This window comes from Podarcis pityusensis (genome assembly GCF_964106645.2).
Source record: "Podarcis pityusensis genome assembly, chromosome: 13".
Classification (NCBI taxonomy): domain Eukaryota; kingdom Metazoa; phylum Chordata; class Lepidosauria; order Squamata; family Lacertidae; genus Podarcis; species Podarcis pityusensis.
This window is the reverse complement of record NC_138038.1, coordinates 27,841,155-27,867,657: the sequence shown is the minus strand read 5'-3', so window position 1 is coordinate 27,867,657 and position 26,503 is coordinate 27,841,155. Positions and strand designations below refer to the sequence as shown.

Sequence of the window (26,503 nt, the reverse complement as noted above, 5' to 3'; positions counted from 1 at the left end):
AGCTGTGCCATACTGTTGCAGCAAAACGAAAGAACCACCTTTTGGAAGCTTAAAGATTAATGAACTAATAGTGGCACAAGCATTCATGGATTACAGTCCATTTCACCATGTGTCCGAAACATCCTGCTTTATACATACAATTTGAAAGAGTGTTTTGTGAATTTCTGCATTTAATGCCCCTCTAAACTCACCAGTTACAATTCCACTCCAAACCATATGAATATACCAGAAACTGTGGATAACGCTCCATGTGTCTGATGAAGTCAACTGAAATCCATGAAAACTTAATATCATAATAAACTATTCTTAAGGCATTAAGGTGCCACAAGAACTTTGTTGATCTTAAAGCACTTAAGATATTAAAATATTTTACAAATATTTCCATTTCTCCAGTATGAAGAGTAAATAGAAAGTTAAATGTTGACTTGGTGATCTTGTGCGGTCCTGAACACTTAGGGTACTTTTACAACAAACCCCAAAAGCATGTTCTACTGCGCCTGAAACATGCAGAATGAGGCAGAAGAGAAACTATCACTTCAGGTTGTAGGTGAGGGATACTGCTTTTGAATGTTGCCTTGTGCAAAAACAAAACAAAACACCAAAAGCCTGCAAATATAAAAATTAGTACTCAAATTTCTAGCCTAGCCATCCCCCCCCCCCCCGTGCACTTGTTTCCTGTTTTCATGGAACTATCACACTAGGGAACGTTCAGAAATGTTTACAAACTGCAGCTGACCAGTACTTTACAAAACGTCACAAAACTACAGATTGCTAGAGTTGTCTGGAACTCTTCATTTGGCAAGATATTACACAAAGCAGGAGCTGGGAAGAAACAAGTGATATATACCCTTGTGCAAATTAATTGAAACAAACAATGAATTTAGTAGGATTTACATCCGGGGAATTCCCTGGCCAATCAAGCACCTGTATTTGCTACTCTGTTGTGAATTTCTTCACCACTTTCGATGTGTGACGGGGCTCAGTCCAATGTGGCAATCATGAAGCTTCTCTCCCTGTGACCTTCGAACATGCGGACTTCGCCGACCCTGTACAAAGAAATGGCTTTCGCCGGTGAAGAGGACTTGTCTCCACTGGTCTTTCATCCATTCATTGTACTTTTTTGCCCGTTTATACCGCTTTTCTTTCATTTTTTGGGTAAAAAGCTGTTTATTGACTGGTCTTCCGGCTTTTTGTTTGACCGCAATAAGGCGCCTGCGAACTGCAGAGGAACTGATTTGAATTCCTTTCTCCTTCAAATCCGTATTCAATGTATCACTCGTCTTGCGGGGATCCTTTTTGCTTTGTCGAAGCAAGTAAGCATCATCTCTAGGAGTTGTTTTCTTCTTACGACCACACTTTCCTTTACGTTTAGGAGAAACCGATCCGGTTTCCTGCTTCAACTTGATGACACGGCTGACAGTTGCTAAACTCACACCAACTACTGAAGCAATCTCTCGATACGTCTTAGCTGTGTGTTCGTGCAGAGTTATGATCTTCCGAGGTGTCACATCCATCTCGAACAGTGGTCAAATCACATCTGGTCAGGTTTCTAAAAGCTGAAATACTGTAGCTGCTGACGTAATGATTGCATCATACACTACAGTGGTTGGACAGAATTCTACAGCCTGATGCAATACAGTAGCTGCTGACGTAATGACTGCATCATTAAAACATAAAAAATGATCAAACTGACTTTTCGTGTTTGTTTTGAGTACAGGATTACGAGTAGGATAGAAAACATACTTTGTTTCAATTAATTCGCACAAGGGTGTAAGGTACAAAAATTAAACGGCCTATTGTAGCCATGAGGTCAGCTTGTAGGCTAATTTCCAAGATGAAGATTGCAGGATAAGCAAATCCCTCCCAGGTGTTCAGCGTATCAGGTTATCCACCAAGGATTCTGGGATGAAGAGGCAATGGCTGCTCCCCATTTCTGAGAAATGAAAGCCAAGTTTGTAACCTATCTGTCCTAGACCTTTTAAAGTACCTTTTAAAAGCTTCACTTAAATTACATTTTTATCCCATCTTACTCCAAGAAGCTCATGCTATTGTACGTGTGTGCCAACCCCTCATTTTAGTAGGAGAGATTAGTAGGAGAGAATATCCATCTCAAGGTCCCTCAATCATCTTCATGGGCAGGTAGAGAGATTTGAGCCCAAGTCTTCCCACTCCAGTGCTGTAACCATCCTACTACATTGGCAGCAATGCAGAAATAACCTTTCTGTAATTATTAGCTGTTCTCTAAGCGTGGGGAAACACACATTTCTGTGAAGACAAAACCATTTAGAACTAAAATCACAGTATGATTTTTTGGGGGGGGGGATTAGGAATCCGTTTGCCTGGGGTCACCAAAGGAAAGCCAGATGCAGGCTTTAAATGAAGCTAGACCCTTATTGTGATGAGCGCACATGATGAGTCTCCACGACTGCTCATTGTATGAGAAGACAGCATTCTTATTAATTAACTTTTAATTAATGTCTCATTCATTAACTTAACTCCTCTGCAACAGATTCCATTCTTCTGAGATTAGCAGTCATTCGACCCTGCTGATTACTTGCATTCCTCCAGCTCACCTTTCTTGACCTTGGGTCCCCAAGTGTTCTTAACTACAACTCCCCATCATCCTTGACCACTGGTCCTGCTGGCTAGGAATGGTGGGACCTGTAGTCCAACAACATCTAGGGACTAGTTCAGAAAATCTGCTGGTTCATCAGAATTCTGATTACTATATAGTTACTGTCTACAAGCATACTTCTCCTGAAAGTATTTAGCTAACATTCATGCACATACACTAAGCTACAAAATGGATTCAAGGCAAGGAAAATTTGGTTTCCTCCTTCAACTAAGCCTGGACCCTATAACAATAAATTGTGGAGGCAAAAGAGACCAGGAGAGGCGGGAGAGTGGAAGGTACCTCCTAGTCCAGACTTTTCTTAAGAAGCTCTTACCTCCTAGAGCTACGATGGGAAACTTATGCCCCTCCAAATTTTGTAGGATCTCAATTCCCTTCAGCCCCAAACAGTAGGACCAATGAGAGATGAATCAAACAACATATGAAGGGTTACAGGTTCCCCATTCCTGGGCCTGGAGGATGAAGAGGCAAGCACCCAGCATGCATCTGGGCCAAAGGATGGCAAAAAGGGGATCCTGTGACAATATTTTACAGACCACTCTAACCTTGGCTTTCTTATACAGACTTGTTTGTTGCAGCTTTAGCTTCAAACTGGGGACAGGGGGCGCACAAATTGAGTCCCCCCAGTTTGAAAAGCCTATTTTGAACTAGACACCTCTGAATTCAGATCAATTCAAAATGTAGCTGTTTCTCCAATAGCTGCCTGGCCTTCCCAGCCAATTTCCCCACAAATCTGTTCCAGAGGAATGAGAAACCTACAGGAAGAGTGTTAACCAGAAGGGTAAAAATCTTGCTAGTGTGGGAATGATGCTCCCAACTACACTCAGAAGCATCGTTTCCCAATGGGGAGCATTGGATTTGGAAGTTCTCTGGCTCCATTTCCCCAAATAACCAATTTTTCAATAGCTCCCAAAGCAAGCTGAAAGGGTTTCAGTCACAGCTGATTCAAATACAAGCCAAAAAGCATTTAGGTAATGAAGCACACAGCTGTTAACATGAGCATGGTATTTAGGAGCAAACAGTAAAGTTATGCTCCCATACAAGACATCTGAACTATTTGAATCCTGGATAGATACAAAATTAAGAATTCTCCATCTTTAAAAGGACTACCAATTCTATAGTAAACAGAACAGTACTAATATACTCTCCTTCCTTTATCAGAAAACAGTGCCACATACAAATTTTAACAACACACAACATAAACAGGCCCCTATTTAGAGAAAGCACTGTTATTACTCTCATAAACAAAGCTGAAAATTGCTGTTTGTCTTCTTTTGACTAAGCAGCAGGAAACTGATACCATTCTAGCTTTTGGAGTAGGTGCTTTAGTCTCTTGTAGCAAAAAGAAAACTAAGGACTTGTAGTACTTGAAAGACTATCAAAGTTATTATGCCAAAAGCTTTCAGGGACTAGATGTATGCAATGCTATCCCAGTTTGCCAGGTTTGTAAACACATGTGGAGAGAGAAAACATTAGCATAGAGATCACAAATGTATAAAGACCAAAGGTAAACCAGTTAAAATGCTAACTTTTGCTAAGGTTTCCCCACCATTTTTCACCAATTGCAATTGAATAGCTGGTTTCTTTTGGCGGGGGGGGGGGGGAGGGTGTAACTATGTGGGAGAGAAGAAAAGAGGTCTAGCTCCCAGACTGCTGCAGAATCTTATCAGAGGGAGTAACTGGTGGTTTCTGCTTTCACAATTCAATGCCAACTTGGCAAACATTCTACTCAAGAATTAAATTCAGTTCCATCTTCACTGAAGCTGCACTGGTGGCAGAAGGATCATATCAAAGGCAGATCAAACCCTTGCTTTTGTGATTCAGTAAAAGACAGAAATCAATTAACTCCCCCCACTCTTCATTTAGATAAGCTGCATTTCAAGTCAAGAAAGAGAAGAGCACTCAAGGTAAAATAATTTTCAATTGCCTAGTTTCCTAGGAGTATCCAGCTGCTGCTTTGAAAGTCTGCCCCCTCCCAAAAAAGTATATGAGGTATTAAAATGTGTTGCGGGTGGTATGGCCACCAGGTGGCGCGTTGGAAGATGGCCGACAATAACATCTCTCTGACCCATACGAGGTAATTAAGGGGCTGCTAGGGGAAGTATGCAGTCTTCCTCCCCCCCCCCCAGGAGAGGGGGGGGGCGCTGCCTTGCCAGCGGTGTTCACAATGCACCCCTGATTCGAGAAATGGGGGTGCCGAACACTTGGCACGAGCCCTCGGTGAAGTCAGATCTGAAGCTAAACCAGCACGCGCTAAGATATTTGAAGAGTACAAACCCACACAGAGGGATGCCTGTTTTCAATCTGCTTGTGAAAATTATCAGAGATCGCAAAGAAAGGAATATACGATAACAACAAGAAGAGAAAGAAAGTAATAAAGGACTATCTAGATTGAACTGGATAGAACTGTCTAATTAAAAGCAGTAATATAAGTGATGTTTGGACTCGTTCGGAGTTTTGGACTCGTGCGGAGCTTGATGTATGGGTACCCCAACAAAATTTAAAATTTGGCTGTATAATTTGGAACTAATGTGATTTGGATAATGTGATGTGATTGGCCTGTTATTAAAAATTATTTTAAAAAAATAAAAAATGTGTTGCGGATCAGCATTGCTGTCAGGAAAGGACTCTGGGCGGAAGGTGGGTCCCACTCCCAAATGCATCTGAGCTAGCTTACCACATTTAGAGTGAATGAAGTAATACACTTGACTAATTAGTGAAGGACTCCTTAAGACCATTAAGCCCAGCATCAAATTACTGCACCGTTGTTTATGGTTTTGGGGGATTTGAATTCTTCCTTTTCTACTCCAAGATGCACCCTGAAGGAATGAAATCCTAAAGTTGCTTACGTGTATTTGCATGCACAACAGGGAGGGCCACCACTAAGAAAGCTTGTCTGGCTGCCACTGTGCACCAGTGATAGGATGGCAGAATAAAAATGTGCCAGAATAATAAATCTTTGTTTGCTGAGAGTTTTGGAGGACAGAAACCTCTAGATGTTTCTTTTCCTTGACCAAAGCGTCCTGAAAGATCTCACCTCTCACTCTGGTTTCTCTTGTTTGCCAGAGGGATCTAAGAAAGAGGCAAAGCAAGTTATCCAAAGTGTTCTGTGAGTAAGAGAAGTCTTTGCATTTTTCCTTCAGAACTATCAGAGGACTTGGAAGAAAGGCTGAGATTTCTCAGAGCGAGGTTTGTTTGCTTAAGGGGGGGTGCTTCCCTTGTGTAAGCAGACAAGGCTCCAGCCCACTCCCATGTTCCCACCAGAGGACATCTGGGCAGAGGAATCCTCCTCTCTCCTGGAGAAGGCGAAAAAAACAAAGCAGATAGGTTCCATTATTTGTCTTATTCCAGCACCAGAATAAGATGTACATACTCACATAATAAGGCCGATCAAACTTTGGGTAAACTTTGGATAAACTGAGGGTTACTCTAAGGGCTAGGCAAAATCATAGCTAAAAGCCGTTTGAAATCAAATAAATAGCTTAGACACCCCTTGGCACATACTTAAAAGTATGCTTAGGCCAAACCATTAAATAAAGAGCTGATGCAAAAAAAAAAGAGGTTTTTAGCATCGCAGTCTGACAAATGTCTAAGAAAAAAGAACCAAGGAGGGGGAGAGACATTGTTTTCTTTTCAAAGAAATGAATAGGGCAGAAGTTACCACCACAGGAAGACTTGATTTAAGAAAACTAAGAAAAGGCACTCTCATATCTGAACAGATTTATTGGGCAGAGCTTTCGGCAGATGAAGAAAAGACAAAGAACTGAACCCATATGTGAACCTGGATTTGAGCCAAGACACTATCGGAAATCACCTGTCCTAAAAGTTCATTACATATAAAAACCAGTAACTTTGCATATATTGCTTATTCTTTTGTATGTAGTAATCATAGCTTAATAAACTTTAACATTACTGTATCTTAATTTGCTTGTTCAGCTCGCAGGTGGAACTCCTGTGGAATCAAGAAACACACATCTTCACAAGCAGTAGGATCCCTGAAGGAAGGTACTGGGGCACATTTTAGGCTTATTTCACCACAAATTCCTACACCATCTTGTCCACATTACAAGGCAATTCAAAGAAACCCCGATCTCTTCCAGAAGCCCCCCTCTTTGCGCCAGAAGAAGTGGGAGTAGGTAGGAGTAGAATGCATAGGCTGCCTGACAGACCAAGCAGCTGAGTGCAAAAGCACTTCGTCTGCAAAAAAACCTCCAAAACCGCCGTTATGAAGCAGAGGTTCTCCTGTTAATTAGTGTTTAATTGGACTGAAGTACAGGCACGTGCTAGAAGAAGTGAGATCACAAACTCTGGAACGGAAACAGCTGCAAGGACTTTAAGATTTGAATTTGATATAAAACTTCATTTGGTGCAAAAGACGGTGTGGGGGGAGGGGAGCCTATGGTTTATTTAAAGTTTTCTTCTCTACATTTATTATTTGGCAACCTTACTCTGAATGTTTAGTTCAAATTCTAATTCAAAGCCTAATTCAGACAAATGACCAGGAAGGATACCCCACAGTCAGTGGTATGAATAGGTCCAGAAAAACTAACAGCTAGCACCCCTTCTCCTCCCAGGTGACTGAGGCTGTTTCCAATCCAATATCCAAGCCTGAAACTAAACTGAAAGGATCAAAATAATCAACTTCATTTAAGACTGCTTAGAAATGAGAAGCCATGACCAATACCTGGACACCTTCATTTAGTGCTAGAGGGAAATGACCTAAATATACTTGGGGTATGCAGATACTATCAAGAACTGGGAATATAAGCATGGGTCAAGAAAAAGCACATAGCATGTAACTTCGGTTTACTTTCACTAATGTGGAAGAAACAATTATCACATGAATTACGTTCTAGAACAATGACCATACAGTACTGGCTCGACAGTGTTGAGTAGCAAGCCTTTGGAGTGCAAACACTCTTCTTAGGGACATCAACAGCAAACATGCTGCTTTTAATTAACCCATTTAGAGATGTTTCTGAACCCATTGCAGTGTACTCCTCCTATGCATGCTTTCCTAGATGTTCTCTCACCAACTTTGACTGAAGTCTCACATGCTGTTTTTTTTGTGGGCGTACCCCATATTCAACTCAGGGAATTAATGTCCGCTCCACAGCACGCAAGCTTTCCCCCTTGTAACGAGGCACCTTAAGTACTGTATGCATAAAACAAAAAGTTACGCTTCCAACATCTGTTACAATTCCATTCCTCTCCCTCCCACAAATCCTTGAGGATAAAGAGGCAGAAATTCCTTATGGGAATGCTCAACGCAACCAGGGCGGGCCTGGAAAAGGCGGGAATGGCGAGGAGGGGAGAGATAAGGACCCGTCGCTTCCCCCCACCTCAAAAAAAAAAAAGCAGACCAGCAGCTGCACTTCTCGCGATACGCGTCGCTGCCCCCCTCGTCGGAATGCACGTGGCCACGCCTCCCTCGCTGCACCTCCGCCGCCGCCATACACGCATCCTCCTCCTTCTCCACAACGTCCCTTACTCCACTCCCCCTCGCCTCCTCCTGCTCACGACCCCCACCCCAAAATATGCTATTTTTTTTTAAATTGAGCGGGGAACGTGTACAAAACCAGGCATTCCTCTCTCATGCACCTTTTTTCCCCACGTCTCCTCCATTTTTTTACTCCCATTTATACCAGCACGCCTGACGCCCCCCCCCCCCGCGCGCGCACTCTCCCAAGGCCACTTCTTGCAATATATATATATATATCTCGACCTAGCGAGCACGAGGATAAAACAAGGACGTTCCCTCCCACACCAAAGCCCCCCCCCCATAAAGACCACGATAAAGGGGATGGGATAGGAAGCCAACATCTTTTGCACCCGCCTCCCATTCCGTCGCAAGCTTCCTCCGCCTCAACCCCTGCCAGGAGGGACTCCTTCTCACCCGCCGCCCACCGCCCGCTTCTTCCCCGCCAGCCTCACCTTGGCCATCCTTGTTGTTGCCGCCGGCTGCTGCAGCGGCGGCGGCGGCGGGCTCGACCTTCATGCACTCCTTGCAGACGGTGTGGAGGCAAGGCAGGAGGCGCGGGTCCCGCTCGGAGCGCAGCCTCTCCCGGCACACGCCGCATTTCTCCAGCAGGTCGATGCCTTCCACGTTGAGCGGGGCGGCGGCGGCGGCGGTGGAAGAGCGCTGCTTGTCCCCAGCGGCGCCGGCGCCGCCTCCGCCAGCAGCTTCCGCAGGGGCAGGGGCCGTCGCAGGAGCAGACATTGCACCGAGAGGAGGAGCAGCAGGAGCAGGAGAAGCAGCAGCCGCACACACGCGCCCGCGCGCGAAGAAGCTGGGCCTCGTGGGAGGCTGGCGGGGGGGGGGGCGGCGCTGGCGGCCTCGAGAGGGAGACGCTCCGCCACCCGCTGGGGCCCTGCCTGTTCCCCGCACGCGCTGCGAGAGAGAGAGAAAGACAAGGGGAGCGGCGCGCGCAGCGAGCACAGAGAGACAGACAAGAGGCCTGGCTCCGTTACAGCTCGCTCTTGCCTTTGCTCTCTCTCTCCCTCCTTCCTCCTCTTCCTGAAGCTCCGCCCACTCGGCCGAGTGAACGACGGGTAGTTTTCAGGAGTTGGGGGGGGGAGGGACGGCAGGGATAGAAGCCCCGTTACGCGCGCCTTCCAGGCCTCTTTTTTTTCAGGAGGCGGAGCTAGGCATCTTCCAAGGCCAATCGGAATCTTTGATCGATGCTCAAAACCGGCCAACTGGTAAACTGCCCGCCATCTTCCCGCCTCCTCCAAGAAACAAGGAGGGAATAAATAGCCGTCCAATCAAAATCCGGTACGCTTCACAATTGTACACCCCCCCTCCTCCACCCCGCGCACCTCAGCTTCCCCGGTCTGTTTTATTGGAGCGAATAAATCAAGGCTTGGAATGCTGTTGGCTCAGGCCCCGCCCTCTCCCTGAGCGGGGCGGGCGAAGGGAGATTTAAGAGGCTGAAACCATGGCAACCGTGAAGTCTCTGGAGCTGGTTGGGAGAGGCGGGAATGGGCTTTGGATTGACATGGGAAGAGCCAGTTGCGAAGAAGCAAAGTCTGGGAGCAGCCAGTCCTTTTTGTTCCGCCTCCCCGCCCCTTTGCTTAACCGAATCCCTTTCATCCTCCATGTTGAAGCCCGATCAGAGGCTCCCCTTTAAAGCATTAAATGGCTGAAGCGAAGCAAGCAGGTCAGGGTAATTCTGGAGTAGCTGCTTCGGAGTGACTCCAAAGTGACACCGATATCACACACCCCAACCCCTTCACAGCCCAATGAACTGGATAATTTATTTTTCAAGGATAATGGGGAGCAACTCCAGATTCACAAATGTCTCCTAAAGCACTAGCCAGTCCCTGCCACCACTAACAGCTGGGAAGTATTGCTACACACATCTCGCCCTAACACTGTATTCTTGAAGCCAGTAACATGTTTTTCTTTTTAAAAAAATAATCTTGCAGCACCTTAAAGCCTTTCATGGGCGTGACCAGGATTGGGGGGGGGGGCAGAACCTATGGTTATGGAGGCAGCTGCCTCTCCCTTCCCATGAAGCCTAGTAAATATATTGTGGTAGGTAATGGCATAAGCCTTCAAGACTAGAACTCACTTTATTAGATACATGAAATGAAGATAACACTTTGTGTGTCTCATGATGGGGACTCTGGTGACTGGAAGCTTGGTCACAATATTTTTATTTTATTTTTGGTAGTTTGCCATCTCAGCTACTGTTTATGAAGGCTAAAGGTAAAGGGACCCCTGACCATTAGGTCCAGTCACGACGGACTCTGGGGTTGTGGCGCTCATCTCACTTTATTGGCTGAGGGAGCCAGCGTACAGCTTCCAGGTCATGTGGCCAGCATGACTAAGCCACTTCTGGCAAACCAAAGCAGCGCACGGAAACGCCGTTTACCTTCCCGCTGGAGCGGTTCCTATTTATCTACTTGCACTTTGATGTGCTTTTGAACTGCTAGGTTGGCAGGAACAGGGACCAAGCAACGGGAGCTCACCCCGTCATGGGGATTCAAACCACCGACCTTCTGATCGGCAAGTCCTAGGCTCTGTGGTTTAACTCACAGCGTAGGCCAACATTAATTTGAGCCACCTAGCATCCACGTTAAGGTGGCCACTTATCTAACACCAAAAACGTGCAAATGCACTGCCAGAAAAAAATAGATTTGCATAAAATTTGCTTATGCTGATTTATATGCATAGATGGGGTGGAAACTGGGGGGGGGGGGGGGAGAGACCATAGTGGCAGACTCGGATCAAGTGACCTGTGTGCCTGCTTTGTTGGCTGCCCAGGTGCTAAATTCTGATGGGCAACTTCAAGCTCTTTACTGTCCTTAATGGGTTTTTTAATCTTTAAACTGGGTTTGGACCAGATAGCCTTTCAAATAAAGCACACATTCCAATATATTATTCTATCTTTTTATCTTTTATTTGTTTTTGTTAAGAGTACCTAACCTGTTTAATATATTTGCAGTATATCCTGCTTTTCCTCCAGGAAGAGTACATGGTTTTCCATGCATCTGTTTTATGATCACAGCCACTCTGTTGTGGCTAGGGCAAACCAGTCAGATGGGCGGGGTAGAAATAATGAAATTATTATTATTATTGTAAAGTATGCAAAACTAACAGATAATGACTGACCCCAATAATGGGGGGCTTTGAATCTGAGTCTCCCGTTGCTACTTTGTAACTAGTCTTCAAATACAATACCATCCTCACATGATGACCCTATTCCAGGTTCCAGTATCAGACACACACCATGAGAGTCCCAGCAATTTTCCTACAGTTATTCATCTTTTTCCCACACAGATTTGTCAAAATCCAAGCTTGAGGCTCTCTCTGAAATAATTTAGCAGCTATCTGTTTTGAGGGGCATGTACAGTATAAACCTGAAGAGGATCACAGCATTTGTGTTTAACTGATTCAGACATCATAAAATACAACTACCACTGCATTTCATTTCCCAGTCACTCTTCCCAAGTAATTACTCAGTAACGCTGCAACCCTATGCCCATTTACATAGGAATTAGCCTCAATGAACTAAAGGGGACTTACTCCTGAGCAGACATGCCTTGGATTCTGCTGCCAAAATTTTGAAAACATACAATGGAGTCTGAAGTGGACCCCCCCCCCCAGACAATGACTCTCAAGTACATACTTTCTTACACATTCATTCACAGCCCAGTGCTTTAGTGGCTCCATTGATCTCTCATCAGTGAATAACAATGAAGGATTTCCCAAGTTTTATTTATTACATTTATTCCCTGAACTATCCTACTTAACTTTACATTTTTTTGGATAGCCTTTAGAAGAATCCTGCATTGACTTTCCAGGCAAGACATAATAGGTCATTTAGATGCTAATACACTGAAACAGAGCAATCAGGAACAACTGATTATTAGCGTGTGCTTTTCTCTTTTCCATAGAAACACTGTCACCCTGCCTTTTCACTTGATTGTTAAAACACTTTGAAAATACATTTCTACATCTTCCTGGTAACTTGCATGGTGTGGGAAAATTGGAGAAAGGTTTTTCTGTCTTCTAATACTAGATTAGAACATGGGCCATACAATGAATGTTTGATGATTCAGGACAGGTAAAAGGAAGTAATTCTTTGTACAGTACATAGTTAAGCTGTGGAAGTTGCTCCCGCAAGAGGTAGTAATGGTAGAGAACTTGAATGGCTTTTAAATTCATGTAATATGCTATCAATTGCTATTAGTCAGGATGGCTGTGTACCACATCCACAGTTGAAGGCAGTATGTCTCTGAATACCAGCTGTGAGAACAGGATGCTGAACTTGATAGAGCTTTGGTCTGATCCAGCAGGGCTTTATATCTTTTTTTCTTCCTTCTTTCCCCTCTACCAAGTATTTTGCCAAGTTAGTTCGTCTGTCTGTCTGTTCTCTATGCATTCATACACCTATTGATATATCACCACCCAACTTGGCACAATGGTTCTCAAGATGGAGGAGTTAGTTTCTGCCTACTTTTAGAAACTAGGTGCCATTCTGAATCAGAATAATGGACCAAATCATTCCAAACTGCATCAATTTTGGCACTTCTGAAGATATTGTCACCCAATTTGCTGTGACAGTTCCCAAGATTGAGGAGTGGGATTTGGTTTATGAAAGACCACACAGTTACAAACACTACTGATTTGGACACTTTTGAAGATATCATGGCTCTATTTGTTGTGATGGTTCCCAGGATGGAGATGGGTTTTGGTTTGTATTTGGAAATTGCCATGCCCCTTTTGAATCAAGATGGCAGACAAAACCATTCCAAACTGCACCTCTGAAGATATCACCACCCAAGTTTGGCATGATGGTTCCTGAGATAGAGAGTAACATTTTGGTCTATATTTGGATATCATGGGGTGCTATTTTGAATAAAGATAGTGGGCTGAACCTTTCAAAATTGCAGTGATTTTAATCAAATTTGGCAGTAAATGAAAATGGCTGTGCACTAGATTTGGATCTGAGCTTCAACCAAGTTGGGTTGAGACAGGTACAAATCATCTTGAGTCAGGTTGCCTGGAGTAATCCAGGTCTGTCATGGGGGAAGAAGGTGAGACAGGCAGCTTCTACAAGCATGGGGCTGTTTTCAAGAGGGCTTTCAAACAGCCCATACAGCAGTTTGGCTGTGTGTGTCTATTCCCAGCAAAGGAACACACACACAGTCAAACTGAACAGGATTGAACCACATACTCACCAATACAGTGTGACTACTGCACTGGACCACCACGGCAGGTCAGTTAGTTTGTCTCTCACCATCAGTTATGGTTCCCATGGCAATGAGTAATACACAAGTCAGTTTCAGAAGATGGGGAGGGAAAGTGAGCTGGGTCCAGGTCAGGCGGATGCTTCCCACAATGTGGTGGTAGCAGCAGTGATGATGGCAGCCAGAGATGGCAGTGGCCAGGGAGTTGGAGAAGGCGATGCTAGCAGTGGTAGTGATCAGAGTGGGTGTGCCTGAGGCCTGAACCACAAGTCAGGAAACATAGGCAACAATGTGGAGGCCGGGAGGGCATAAAGGGGAAAGAAAGCAGGTATGAGCATGTGCATCAGCAGTGCAGGAGCCTCCCACCAATCCTGCAGTCCTTTTGGCTGCAGGGGTCTGCTTTGCCATAGTGCTCACTACAGGGAACATGTTAACAGAACAACACCCAGCAGATTGAACCCTTCTGCTATCTGCAGTGTGGTGGGGAGGCGGGGGGGGGAGGAGGAGGTGCAGCATCTCCTTCCTTTGTCCCCCTCCTCATCATATCATGTTTTTAAAATCCTAATTAAACATGAGGCCTGCCCCCAAATTGATTTGGGGCTGGTCAGGTGTTCCCTAGTTGGGGGAGGGTGGGCATGCATAGCCCTAGAAACTAAGAAAATATAGTATTCATTTATAAATCCCAGTATTTATTAGCTTGTTAGAATTCCCAAGCAATGCTGGGCTCTTCCAGCTAGTATTCAATAAGAGAGCAAGTGAGAGAATTTTATTGCTAGATTGGGAATGTGTGTCGTTTGGCTATTTTCTTTTAAATATGCACTGGTATATGCTCCAGCATAGGAGACAAGGGAATACATAGTCTCCAAAGGTGTGGGGGGGTGAAGCTTCATAAAATGCTGGTGCAGTAGTTTTCTCATTTGAGTGCTATTAAAATATAGTATATTGCAACCACTAAAGGTTTTATGTACACTTCCTATTAGTAATATATGTTTGCTTATTTGTGGGGAGAACTAGGACGGAATGAGAGAGCTAGTTAGGAGCCTCACCGTGAGTCTTCAAAAGCACCTCACTGTTGTCTGCCCTTCTCCCATATTTAAGTTTCAAACTGCATCATGTACCTTCAGACCATGAGATACAGAGTTATCTGAAAAGTAATCATACACAAAATGACTAGAAATAACAGATAAAAAACACAAACATAAGCAGACAATGGCCTGGCTCCTAGCTGAAGGGGGAGGGAGTTGCATAGGTCATATGAGAAATGGAAAACTGGACATATAGGACAATTTCAGGGACAGGACAACTTCCATCTGTGTGGGTTTCTGACAGAGGAGAAATTTTAATTTGTAGGCCATAAATAGTTATAACTCAGAAATTCCAGAAACGCAGCCAACCATGCCCTTACTCCAGTCTGGTTTGTTGCTGAAGCTGAAAGGGCACTAAATCAATGTTACAGATAATATCTCTGGGGCCCTGCTGCTCACTCCCTGAGCTCTAGGAGTGAAGCTTCAAAGCAGTTTTAGATCACTCCTGAAGTGCATTGGTCAGTGGAGGAACAGAGACTCGTCCTTCCTTCTCACAGTCTTATCAACCCTGCCATAAACTAGAACAAAGGGAGTATTGGAGGCGAAGAACAAGCATAAATCTCTTGGTGGGGGAGCAGTCTGCAGGGTGGATCAAGGAAAGGAGCAGTGTTTTGCCTGGAGGCAGAAGGGGCACAAAGGAGGCTACCAAAAGGATAAGCTTAGGTTTTCGTAAATGTATTATAATGTAAAATTGGAAGCTAGCAAGCACCTCCCCCTTTCCAAATCGGAGCCGAGCCAATATTTAAAACTGTTGCTACAGCCGAACTGTGCGCATCAAATGATTTAATAAGACTCTGCACCTTACTACGCTCGAAGTGCTTCACATAAGGATGCTGCGACCGCCCCGTGCATTTAAAGCACACGCACGAGTCCCGGGAACTGCAGTTTATCCCGCACAGAACTATAACTTCCAGCACCCTGAACGACCTACGTTTCTCAGGATTATTTGCGGGGGATGGGGGGCAATGCGCTTTAATATACGGTGTGTGCGCGCACCACCAACACCACAGCCCTTCAAGGGAGGCTGTGAAACCCTCACGGCAGCAAATCTTGCAAATCGGTGCTGAATGCGACCTCTGCATTCGGAACGGGTTTTCTTTTTTTAACGGAAATAAATAAATCTGCCTCTCGGGTCTGTGGAAACGAGCGGCGAGAGCTTGCCGTCGTGCCTTTTCTTAATAATGATGGTGGTGATGATGCTTCCTCTCTGCCTCCGCTCCCTCTGCGCTTGCTGCTGTTTCCCAACCCAGCCGGACGAAGCCTCTCCCTCGTCGGCTGGAGGAGGGTTAAAACCATCGAGCCGGAGCTGCCGCCGCCGCGCGAAGCGAAGGGTGGGGGACAGGATGCAGCGAGGGGTCCTTTCCTGTGCCCGGACCCGCCGCTGCCCACCCACCCACACACGCTGCGAGGGTGGCTGGTTCCCTCCCGGGGCCCGAGGTCCAGACGCGCCTGTCGCAGGGCGCGCGACCCCCCCCTCCGGGATCCCTGCGCGGGGGCTGCATCGGTGAGAGCGCCTTGGACGGAGAGGAGGGCGGAGCCCACGATGCGGAGCCGGGGAGGGCGGCGCGCGCCCCCAGCGCCGGAGGGCGCTTCCCGCCTCCCAGTTCCGTGCCCCACATTCCCCCCGTTTTTCTCTCTTTCCTTATCCCCCCCTTTTTTTTTTGCAGCAGGGAGCTCATCTCCTCCCTCCTCGCTTTCGGCCTTTAATTGTCTTCCTCCCATTCGCTCCGTTTCCGCGACTAAGCGCGGCCCAACCTCGGGTGGGATTTTCGTTGTGGGTTATTCTTTTACTTTTCTGCAGATTGAAGGCGGTCATCCTGTAACTGTTTACCGGGGGGAGGGAGGAAGCCCCACTGAGACCCATCGGATTTGTGCGATTTATCTTGTAATGCAAAAAAAAAAAAGACTGTGTGGGTGCGGCTTTCTAATGATGTGTCTGAGGTGTTATAGGAATGCTTGGCTTGTTCTCTTTGTATATACATACATATATTACATACATATGTATTCACACACATACACAGTGCTATTTTTCTAGGAAAAAAAGGTATCCAAGCTCACCGTGAGCTTGTCCTCTTAGAATGACAATGGAGCCCACCTGAGAGGTGCCAGAGCTGAGGTCCTGTGAGCTCAGGTTAAAAAAAAGCCCCGAACATACACACCCACACAGATTCAAGAACCATTGTTTTGTTTTTCTGAGTAGCATTTAAGATTTAACGTAGAGTGTATGCTTCGTGGGGCAGGGAGCTAAATACACATTCTCTATTAAACATCACAACATGCAAGTTTTCCGGGACTCTTCACCAGGCCTGAATGGTAAGCAAAACAATGAGTGGGGAAGGAAAAGGTGGCTGTGGACTAGTGTCAAAGCCACTGTGTCTGAGCTGGCCATGGTTTTAAGATGGAATTCTGATTCTACCTCGGTAGATTCTCCTTGTAAGCTGGTTTGGGAGCCAATCTTACCTGAAAAGTATAATTTGACATTTTTAAAAAACCCAGTTTCTTTGGAAGTGTGTTATTAACAATCAAGCCTAAAACGCCCTAGATCTAAAGGTACAATGTGCGCAATGCACATCAATAGTGCAGTAATAAAACTTGTAAAATGCTACTTTTTATCTACATTTTCCCAAAAGTACATGAGCCACTATTTTTAAAAAAATGTATGTGGGGGTGAAGGTGGCGAGTGCAGGAGGTGGAAAGTATTCATAAACTTTGTTGACCTACATTGCGTTGTCTCTCTTTCTCATCCTATTGCTCAGCTTTGGCCACAACTCATATATGTTCCTTCTCTCTCTCTCTTTTCTTTTCTCTGTTTCTCGAGCAGGTGGTGTGGGCAAAGGTCCAAAAACTGTTAGTCAAGAGGAGGCTGAGAAGGTGAGAAGTGGTTGAAAGAAGGCTTATAAAGAAAGAAAAAAGCCTAACTATCAAAACGGCTTACTGCGGGAGAAGCCCCGAGATAGGCCAGGCCTATTGCTCTGGGCTGGCAGGAGGTCTGTTCAACCACTGCTGGCCAGGCCAGGCCGAGGTGAGGTGTGCTGAGGCAGGAGCTTCCTTTTCCTACGGAGGAACCTTCCCCGGACCGCCGCCACTACCACCACCACCACCACCACCACCAGCAGCCGCTGGCATGGGGGAGAAATCTCACACGTGCCCCTACTGCGGGAAAGGCTTCCGGCGCAATTCACACCTGACCCGACACATGGCCACCCATTCCGGGCTCCAGCGCCCCTTGGGCGGAAAGCGCCTCGGGCAGCAGGTGCAGGAAGAGGACCGGCCATTCAGCTGCAGCTACTGCGGGAAAAGCTTTGCCAAGAGCGCCCACCTGGCGCGGCACCAGGAGACCCATTCGGGGGAGAGGCCCTACAAGTGCACCTACTGCGGGAAGGCCTTTGGGCGCAACTCCCACCTCACCCGGCACCACAGCACGCACACCGGGGAGCGCCCGTACGAGTGCGGCGTTTGCGGCAAAGCTTTCACACGCAGCGCCCACGTCACCCGACACCAGGGCACGCACACCGGGGAGAGGCCTTTCCGCTGCACGCGCTGCGGCAAGCGCTTCACCCGCAGCGCACACCTCCAGCGCCACCAAGGCATCCACAGCGGGGACAAGCCCTTCTCCTGCGGCGACTGCGGGAAGGGCTTCACCCGCAACGCCCACCTGGAGCGCCACCGTGCCACGCATTCGGGGGAGAAACCTTTCAAGTGTGCCAGCTGCGGGAAAGGGTTTGGGGCGGCCTCCCACCTTGTAAGGCACCAGAGAACCCATAAAGTTTAGTCAGCTGGGTTGGTCCTATATCCATCCAAATGGGGGGGGGGGTGAGAAATGGCCAGTATAGGACATACGTTTGTCTTTATGTCAGGATGGCTCTTCCCCCCCCCCTTCCTCCATCATTTCTCCATGCTATAAAATAACCTGAGTGGTGTTTAGCTGCTGTGAATTGATAGAGAACTGGGCATAGCAAATTCAGCAGTGGTTTGTCTCTGGTCTGCACAAGGACCGAAGCAATGTGGACTTCACACTCAGTTCATTTGCAGACCTAATGACGATAATTTTAAATGCTGGAACTGCAGGTTGTTCTGCTACTTCTTTCAGAGCAGGAAGGACAGTGTCAAATCTTCCTGACGCCATCTGTATGTGGGGGTGGGTGTTTTTCCTTCTCTTCAGTATGGCAAATGAAGGCCACCCTTTTTAAATTTCCACTTGGCTATCAAGAAATATGCTGTGCGTCAAAAGTAAGAAACTGAACAAACGCTTAGACTTGAGGTGTTTGCACACCTCCCCCATGCACACCTCCAGCATCTCAACGGATGTGTGAGCATGTAAACATTATGCCAATCTGCGGAGTAAAAAAAAAGCATCATTCTGGTAATTCACTTGGAATGAAGTTAGAGTAACTCTTCCACCCTCCTTTCCCTCAGCTTTCATTTCAGCCATTGTGGCCAAGAAAAAGCAGTTTATATCATACTTGCATCTGCCCACAATACCCAGGAAATGACACCAGGAACACTGGGCCTGACCTTTGAGCATTTCAGTATCCTTCAGCTGGGGGGAAAGGCTATTGGTTTGCTTCTGAACCAATTCACAGAACTTGTCTATGTCTCTTCCATGGCACTTGGCAGTGTGTGCATCTAGTTTTGCAGTATTTTTATCTTGCGAGTGGGATCTGCAACAAAATGTTACAGTGCTTTTGCCTGCCAGCCATGCCTCTTTTCAGAGTACTCCATTCTGTTCCCCATCTCCCAGTTTTCTGTCCCATTGCCCCACCTGACAGATACTCGGTGTTCTGTGGCCACCGAGCATGCTCTGTTCTCATTGGGGTTTGTTTGGGTTTGTCTCTCCTTTGCCCTTCAGAAGGGCTGTAGCTCAGTGGTAGAGCATCTGCCTTGTATGCATAGTGTCCCAGGTGCAATCTGGCATCTCCTGGTAAGGCTGAATCTCCTGAAATGGTTTTCTTCTCCTTGAACAAGACTGTAGTTCTGCTGATACATTTCACAGCGTAACTCTGTTGTAGTTGAGAGATAGGGTAAAAAACTAACCTTAAATTAGTTGGGTTTTTTAATGTAGCTACTTGTGCTTTTTTAAATGGAGGAGGAAGTTATAAATGATACTGTCAGCTGTCTCCACACAAAATAGTTAGCTGGCTTTCCTCTATCGAAGACATTTAAGGGGACATTTGGTGATTCTTTAGGAAGTCGGGTATCTTGCTGCTCTGAAACATATGGAAAGAGATGCGGAGGCAGCAAATTTCTTAGCTGGAGTCCCCGAAACTTTCTCAGCTTAAGCCTGTGCTCCTAGGAAATACTGTCTTGCTTGTCTCCCAGTTTGCTGTCTGTGGCTCTTAACTAATCTGATGTGTGGTTTTTTGAAGGTCCTGGGCACTCGGGCTCTTCAGAGGCATAGCACAAGGGCACAGCCATGGTCTTGTATCAGGGCCCCCCTAAGACATGGATTCCCCCATGTGACTGCCTTGAGTTATGTGGCCTTTGGTCTCTGCATGTGTCATTTTTGATGTGGCCTCTTTGGATCCAGGGTGATGAAGCAGTGCAGAAGTACAGCAAGTATGGAGCAAAACGTCTCATTAGAAAGGTTTGAGTTTATGAACACAAACAAAAGAAATAAATTGAAACTCAACGGAGGGAGGAAATAGGAGCCAAGGAGCAACAGCAACCTGCCAACTCTCCGTTTGTTCGGCTAAGAGCAGAAATTCTTTATAACACCTTTACTAGTTTGCCTAATGACAGGTCTAAATCTTTGAAGCCCGTGTTGGTCATAACAAAGGGAACTGCCAGCAAGATGCAGGCAGAGACTCTTTTGTTTTCGCTCTGCTTTTTCTGAACTCTTTCTAAATACAAAATGGGAGAAACAGCACCTGTGCATCAGAATCTCAACGGCCAACTTGATGTAGCACAACAAAAACCACAAGAATCGTTGGAAAGAATAAGGTTGATGGATCAAAACTGCAGCTGTTTCATACTTCTATGTCAACTCTTATTTTATTCTGCTTCCTATGAATTTGAAACCGCACTAAGCCTGACATTGGTTTCTCTCTGAGTGCTCAAACAGTGGAAATACGGAAATGGTGAACCTATATTTGTTCAGTATTCTGCATAGTACAGACGTGATGGTTGACTTTTTTTGTTTGGGATTCCCAAGACCCTGCAATTGCTAGAAAAATACTTGGAATGTTCTGCCGTGCCCTAAATGATGGTTGCAACCTTTTAATTGCCTTAGGGGTTTATCTCCCCAAAGTCAGGCTTTTGCCTTTCTGAATGGAGAGATCTCTGGTAATTGCCAACAACACACTTGAGACTGGTATAGCTTTCCCTTCCTCTTGGGTGGTCAGTTTGTGTGGCATTCCTTCCACTAGGGCCGAGGCTCCTGAGTCTGATTTGAGCCTTGATGCTTCAAGGGAGGAGCACAAGCTAAGTCAGTTCGCTTTGGGCCAGAGGTAGAGTTTTCAGGTCTGCTCCCTCATACATCACAACCAGAAGGCAGCTTTTCCTGGAAGTGAAACTGCTTGCTTCCCTCACCTAGGCTTAAACATGTCCTCCTCCTGACTATCAATAAGCTTTCAGATGTGTGGAGTGGGGGAAGACAGTTTTCTAAGAATATGTCACCTCTGACCCATGGCTTAAAAATCTGGACCTACACACACCCACACCCATTCTAGATGTGTGTAGTTACAGCTGTTGCCCATGGGGCTGTAAGATCAATAAAATGTGGAGCCACAGCCAAAGACAGGCAGAGCCAAGTAATTCCAGTTCTCATCTTTCTCCCTGCTGACTTGGGCAAGGACAACACAGAGACTAAGGATTGCTGATAGACGGTGTAAACCACCACACACCCCGGAACCTTGGTAAGAAAGAAGGCAGGGAGGACTGGCTGAGGGCAGACTTGAGATGGGTAGGACAGTGCCCTGTTCACCGTAATGGGCCAGCCTCTATTCCCAAGTGTGGAGGTTCTGCCACACAACAAACTGTTAAAGAAAAGAATAATATTGGTTGACTCCAGACTCTTGGGCTGCAATCTGCCATATTCTTACCTTGCAGAAAGTCCCATTGAACACAGAGGAATAGCATTTGATAGGATGGTGCTCTTGGTGATGCTGTAGGCTCATTGAAATCAATAAGACAAGTTGGTCGTGACTGTATTAAGTCCTACCGGTTCCAGCAAAACGAAAAGTGTTAAGTTACTTAAGCTGGATGCAGCCCATTGATTTATTCTGCTAAACCCAACCAGAGAGGTCAACTCTCCACTGCCAATAATACCCCACAAACCTATGGGTATTTGCCCCTATCCTCGTAAACAGCAGGAGTTTGCTTAAGCGATAAAGTCAGTGCACAAACACTAAAGTGAACAAGTCATTTCGTTGCCAATCCATTGTACAAGAGTGTACAGAGGGGAAATAATTGTGGTTCTGTTTGCTATCATAAGTGCAAATGCATGGAAAATTCTGAAGGCAGAATTCAGCCATTATTTGGATTGTGGAAGACCTGTAGGGCATAAAGAGGTCTCTAAAGAAGAGCCATCCGCTCAGGGCCTCATTCTAATCCTGCCATCCATGAGTCAGGTAGTAGGGAACTGGTTTGTGTTTCTTGTTGCAGACCTCAGCTGCCTGATCTTGGAAGGAAGGAATATGCTGATTCTGCTGGGTTTATGCTGGAGAACAAAGTATTTTTGATCTTGCACTTGATTGGTCACTTTCATTAGACATTTTGCATGCATATACCCTATGTCTGCTGTGGACTCATGTACAACTATGACTGGTGGATTCTGGGGGAGCAGGAAAGGGTCTCATTTCCCATGTGAGTGGTGCACTCCAGATAGAAGGATGCCAAAGGCCTATTGATTTCAGTGCGACTTCAGAGCCTGAAGTTCACTGTGCTGCACCCATAATGTTGTTGTGTTATGCCTGGCCTATGACTTTGCTAATGGCAGTTTCTTTTAAAAAAACACCTCCCAACAGCTTGTATATAGATAATTTTTCAAGTTGTGCAGCAGTATTGTAGAACTATCATTGCTGGTGGTACACTTTTAATTTCCCCTCCTGTACAATTGTGGACTTTGGTGAAATCAGTCATTTCTGTAGTAGCAGTACTTGGAGAAAAGCAGAAATTGGCTCGTAGTGACCAGACCAGCTCTGCTGCCATAGATGTGATGTTATGGATTACCATTCTCTCTCCCATCCCCAACCTGGAAAGTGTTTATTCTTTATTTATTTTAATTCTTTTTCTTTTTGGATGTAACATCAAGCAGTTAGTATTGCACACCTTCCAGTGCATTTTCCCATCGCTTTCCTTACTGCTAAAAAGTGGCTCTCTTTTTTAAAGTGTCTTGAACAAGAGCGCTAAATCCACTATTAATTGCTCAACCTGAACTTGCTAGCATGTGATTGAATTCCATGTGCAAAATAGCAGTGGTCCAGGAACCTTCTCCTGCCCGCCCCCCAGTCTCATTCTTTGCGTCAGGCTTTTCCAACCAGACGTTTTGAAAATGATCCTGTGGTACATCAAGAACGGTGTCTAGATGCCAGGATCTGGGGCCACCTAAAAGTGTACATTTGAACTCTTGGCTCACAGCCTCTGCCAACCTGGTGTCCTCCAGATGTTTCAAACTACGGCTCTGCTGGCTGGAGCTGATAGAGCTATATAGTCTAACACATCTAAAAGGCGCCAGGTTGTCGAAGGCTGGTTCAGTCGTTGGGCTTGGGTTGGTGTGCGGTCAACCTTTACTTCACATTTGTTAAAACTCTTACCCGCAAGAGAGCAGATGTCCACCCGGTTGTGGACATCTGGTGAAGCTGAATGTTGGAAGATTCGGGACAGATAAAACAAAGTACTTCTCCATGCAGTGCATCGTTAAACTATGGAACTCACCCCCACGAGGCAGTGATGGGCACCAGATTGCTTCAAAAGAGGACTAGACAAATTCATGGAGGAAGGGGCAATCAATGGCTACTAGCCATGATGGCTGTGCTTTGTCTCCACAGTTGGAGGCAGCAATAATTCTGAAAACCAGTTGCCAGAAACCAAAGCCGGGAGAGGGCTCTTCTGCTCGAATCCTGCCTACAGGTTTCCCACAGGCATCTTGTTGGCCGCTGTGACAACAATGCAGGACTAGATGGGCCATTGGCCTGATCCAGAAGGCTCTTCTTAGGTTCTTGCGTTCTTAAGGGTGTTCCTGAGAGCAGCTGAGTCTTCTGAACTCGTTTATGAGCATCAGCACCACTTCTGTGGGGTGGCAGAAGGGGCAAAGTGCATTTTGGGTGGTGGGAACATGGTTCCACATGCTAAGATTTGTGAAAGAGAAACAATGGTGTATTTCACTTTCATGCTTCCGTCCTGTTTTTTCCCTGGAGTAAATGTCCCATGCCCCCCTCACGCGATTGCAATCCTATTAGTTTTGATAGAGTTAACTTTCAAGTAAGCATGCATTAGAATTGTGGCCTTCTTTTAATTCCTAGTTTATGATTTAGTTATATTGTTTAGGTGTTGTCTGGCAAAAGTGTATGTGGTGTTTTTTTCCTCCTTACTAGTGAATAACAAAGCCTTTTCCATTTCACAGGAGGCTCCAGCAAAGAGCAAGCTATCAGTTTGCAGGAGGGGGCATAGCTTTCTCCCCATCTTCCCACTCTGGTGCCACCTATGGAGCCAGTTTTGGGGTATTTGTTTTACTCTGGCTCAGTTCAGTGTTTGTGAGCTCTGCGTTTTAGGCTTTTTGAGGACTGGGGGTGGGGGGTTTAAGTTTCCTTTGCTTTAGAATTGTTTGTGGGCAGGGATGTTTTGGATTATTTGGTCTGTACTTTCTATGATTTTTATTACTGCCAATGGGTATGCCTTAACAAAACAATTGTAAATGCCATCGCAGCAGTATCGTAGCCAAACTTAAGCCTGGGTTTCCCACCCCTCTGAAATGCCCACCACCAACTTCCCACTTTCCCTGGTATTGCCCATGGTATCTTAATCTATTTCCCTATCGTACTAACAGTGTCTGTCTCTTCACTGTATGAAATAAACACTTTTCCTGATTCCAAGATGCCTTGTTGACGTCCTGAGTAGCTAGGACACTATTTTCAGGTGTAATAACCTGACACGGCTAGGAGACTTACCTGGACATTTGAGTGGGTGCAAAATGCAGCGAGCTGCCTATTGCTGTGTCAGCGTGCAAAAATACACTCCTATGCTAGAGCAGGGGGTAGGCAGAAGGTAGGTTGGGATGTGCCGGTAGATCTTTGGGTGGTTTGCAGAAGATGAGTCCCAGCTGTTTTGCCTTCAGTGTTCCTAAGTGCTTAGCTTTGGAGCATACAGAACAACTTGTGCTTGGCATTCTTCCCACACAAGAGTCAGGGTTTCATAGTGGCCACAGGTCTGGTCTAGAAACTTGGGAGACCAGAGTTTAATCCCCACTTGGCCATGAAGCTCACTGGGCAACCTTGGGCCTAACCTTAGCCTTACCTACCTCGCAGTGTTGTTGTCAGGATAAAATAGGAAGAGGGAGAATGGTGTACACCGGTTGGAGCTCCTTGGAGGAAGGGTGGACTATAAATGTAATAGTAAAGAGAAATAAAGAAATCCTGTCTGCCTTCTACCATGGAACCCAAGGCTGTGTATATGTGGTTCTCGGGTAGTCTACTCCTCCCAACTGATCAGGCACAGACCTGCTTAGTTTCATCAAGGTGGTGCCTCCCTGTGTCTTCAGACTCTACTCTAGAACCACATTAAACACAGTGTGTCATTTGACCCTCAGGGGTGTCAGGAAAGGGCAACAATTTGTTGTGTTTACTTGTGGACTGATTGATTCAACAAATTTTATATATGGCTTGATTGTAACAAAATCTCTAGGCGGCTTACAAGAAATATTAAAATTATCAATAAGAACAGTTTAAAACAAGTGATTAGAAAGCATTAAAACTAGTGGTCAGCAAAAAGAAAGAAAGAAAAACCCATTAAAACACATCAACATCTACATGTCTGGATAGACTTGCCTAAACAAAAATGTTTTAAGCAGATGCCAGAAAGAACACAACGTTGGTGTCTGCCTGCTGTCAGTGTAAACTATTTTGCAACCAAAGCTACAGAAATGATGTAGAATGAGACAAAATACAGAATCTAGAAACTAAATGCAATCAAGCCAAGTGTATAGTATACAAGTGTATAGTTAATTTTATAATTTTAATTGCATAGTTAATTTCACTTAACAAAAAGCTGCCTAAACATCAAGGTACTAGGGTAGTAGACACTTGTCTAATTTCAGCTGGTAACATCCCAAAGGCTGGAGCTGCATCACTGAAAGCCTAGTTTATTATTATTATTATTATTATTATTATTATTATTAAATTTATATACCATCTTTCATTCAAAGGCCACAGGGCAGTTTACAGCATAAAAATACAAAATGAAAACGCATAATGTAACAAAATACATTTATTAGTTGCCATGGCAATTCAAAGCTCAAAATGACTTACAAAAAACATTACATGCATGCATACATTAAAGTGATGGGGGTATCCATTAAAACATCCCACCTAGTTAAAAGCCAGAGGCCTGGTTAAAAAGGAAGGTTTTGGCCTGGCATGTGAAAATATATAATGATGGCACCAGGCAAAGTTCCTTGGTGAGAGCGTTCTGCAAACACGGGTCCTAAGCCACATTTCTAGGACAAAGCCAACACATTGAAATTAAGTGCTAGACCAGATCTACCCACTGATTTTCTAGATCCATTCCAATCAGAGTTTAGGCCTGATTTGGACACAGAAAGTGCCTTGGTCACCCTGTATTGATGACCTCTGTTGGGAGAGAGACAGGGGAAATGTGTCCCTTTTAATTCTCCTCAACCTCTCATTAGCTTCTGATATCAAGCCCAAGTTGGGGTGGGAGGCACTACTTTTCGGTGGTTCAGGTCCTACTTGGATGATCATTTCCAGATGGTGATGCTTGGCATGTGCTCTTGGGCTCCATGGAGCCTTCAATATGTTCTGCTTCTTTACATCTGCAGGTGTGGCAGTGGATGTCCTGGACCTCAGTGTTAAGATTACTGCAATGCCTTATACACAGGGCTGCCTCTGAAGACAGTTCAGAAACTTTAGCCGGT

The 26,503-nt window shown here is 45.5% G+C and overlaps 1 protein-coding gene and 1 long non-coding RNA gene across 5 annotated transcripts in view; one reads left to right on the top strand and one right to left on the bottom strand.

Moving 5' to 3' along the window:
• The window catches only part of TRIM28 (tripartite motif containing 28), a 31,183-nt gene extending 22,021 nt beyond the window's left edge, over window positions 1-9,162 (bottom strand). For 2 of the 4 annotated variants that reach the window (XM_080978408.1, XM_080978409.1), the window contains exon 1: window positions 8,567-9,161. In XM_080978408.1, the coding sequence (XP_080834534.1) occupies window positions 8,567-8,852 (286 nt within the window). In that variant the 5' untranslated portion in view covers window positions 8,853-9,161. Of the gene's footprint in view, window positions 1-8,566 lie in introns of all 4 variants that reach the window. The other 2 variants (XM_080978411.1, XM_080978410.1) reach the window with 2 other exon arrangements.
• Window positions 9,163-15,755: 6,593 nt separating this feature from the next.
• Window positions 15,756-24,446, top strand: LOC308461576. The gene is made up of 2 exons (XR_013978908.1): window positions 15,756-15,919; window positions 17,237-24,446. It is a non-coding gene; the product is annotated as an uncharacterized lncRNA (long non-coding RNA).
• Window positions 24,447-26,503: the final 2,057 nt, after the last annotated feature.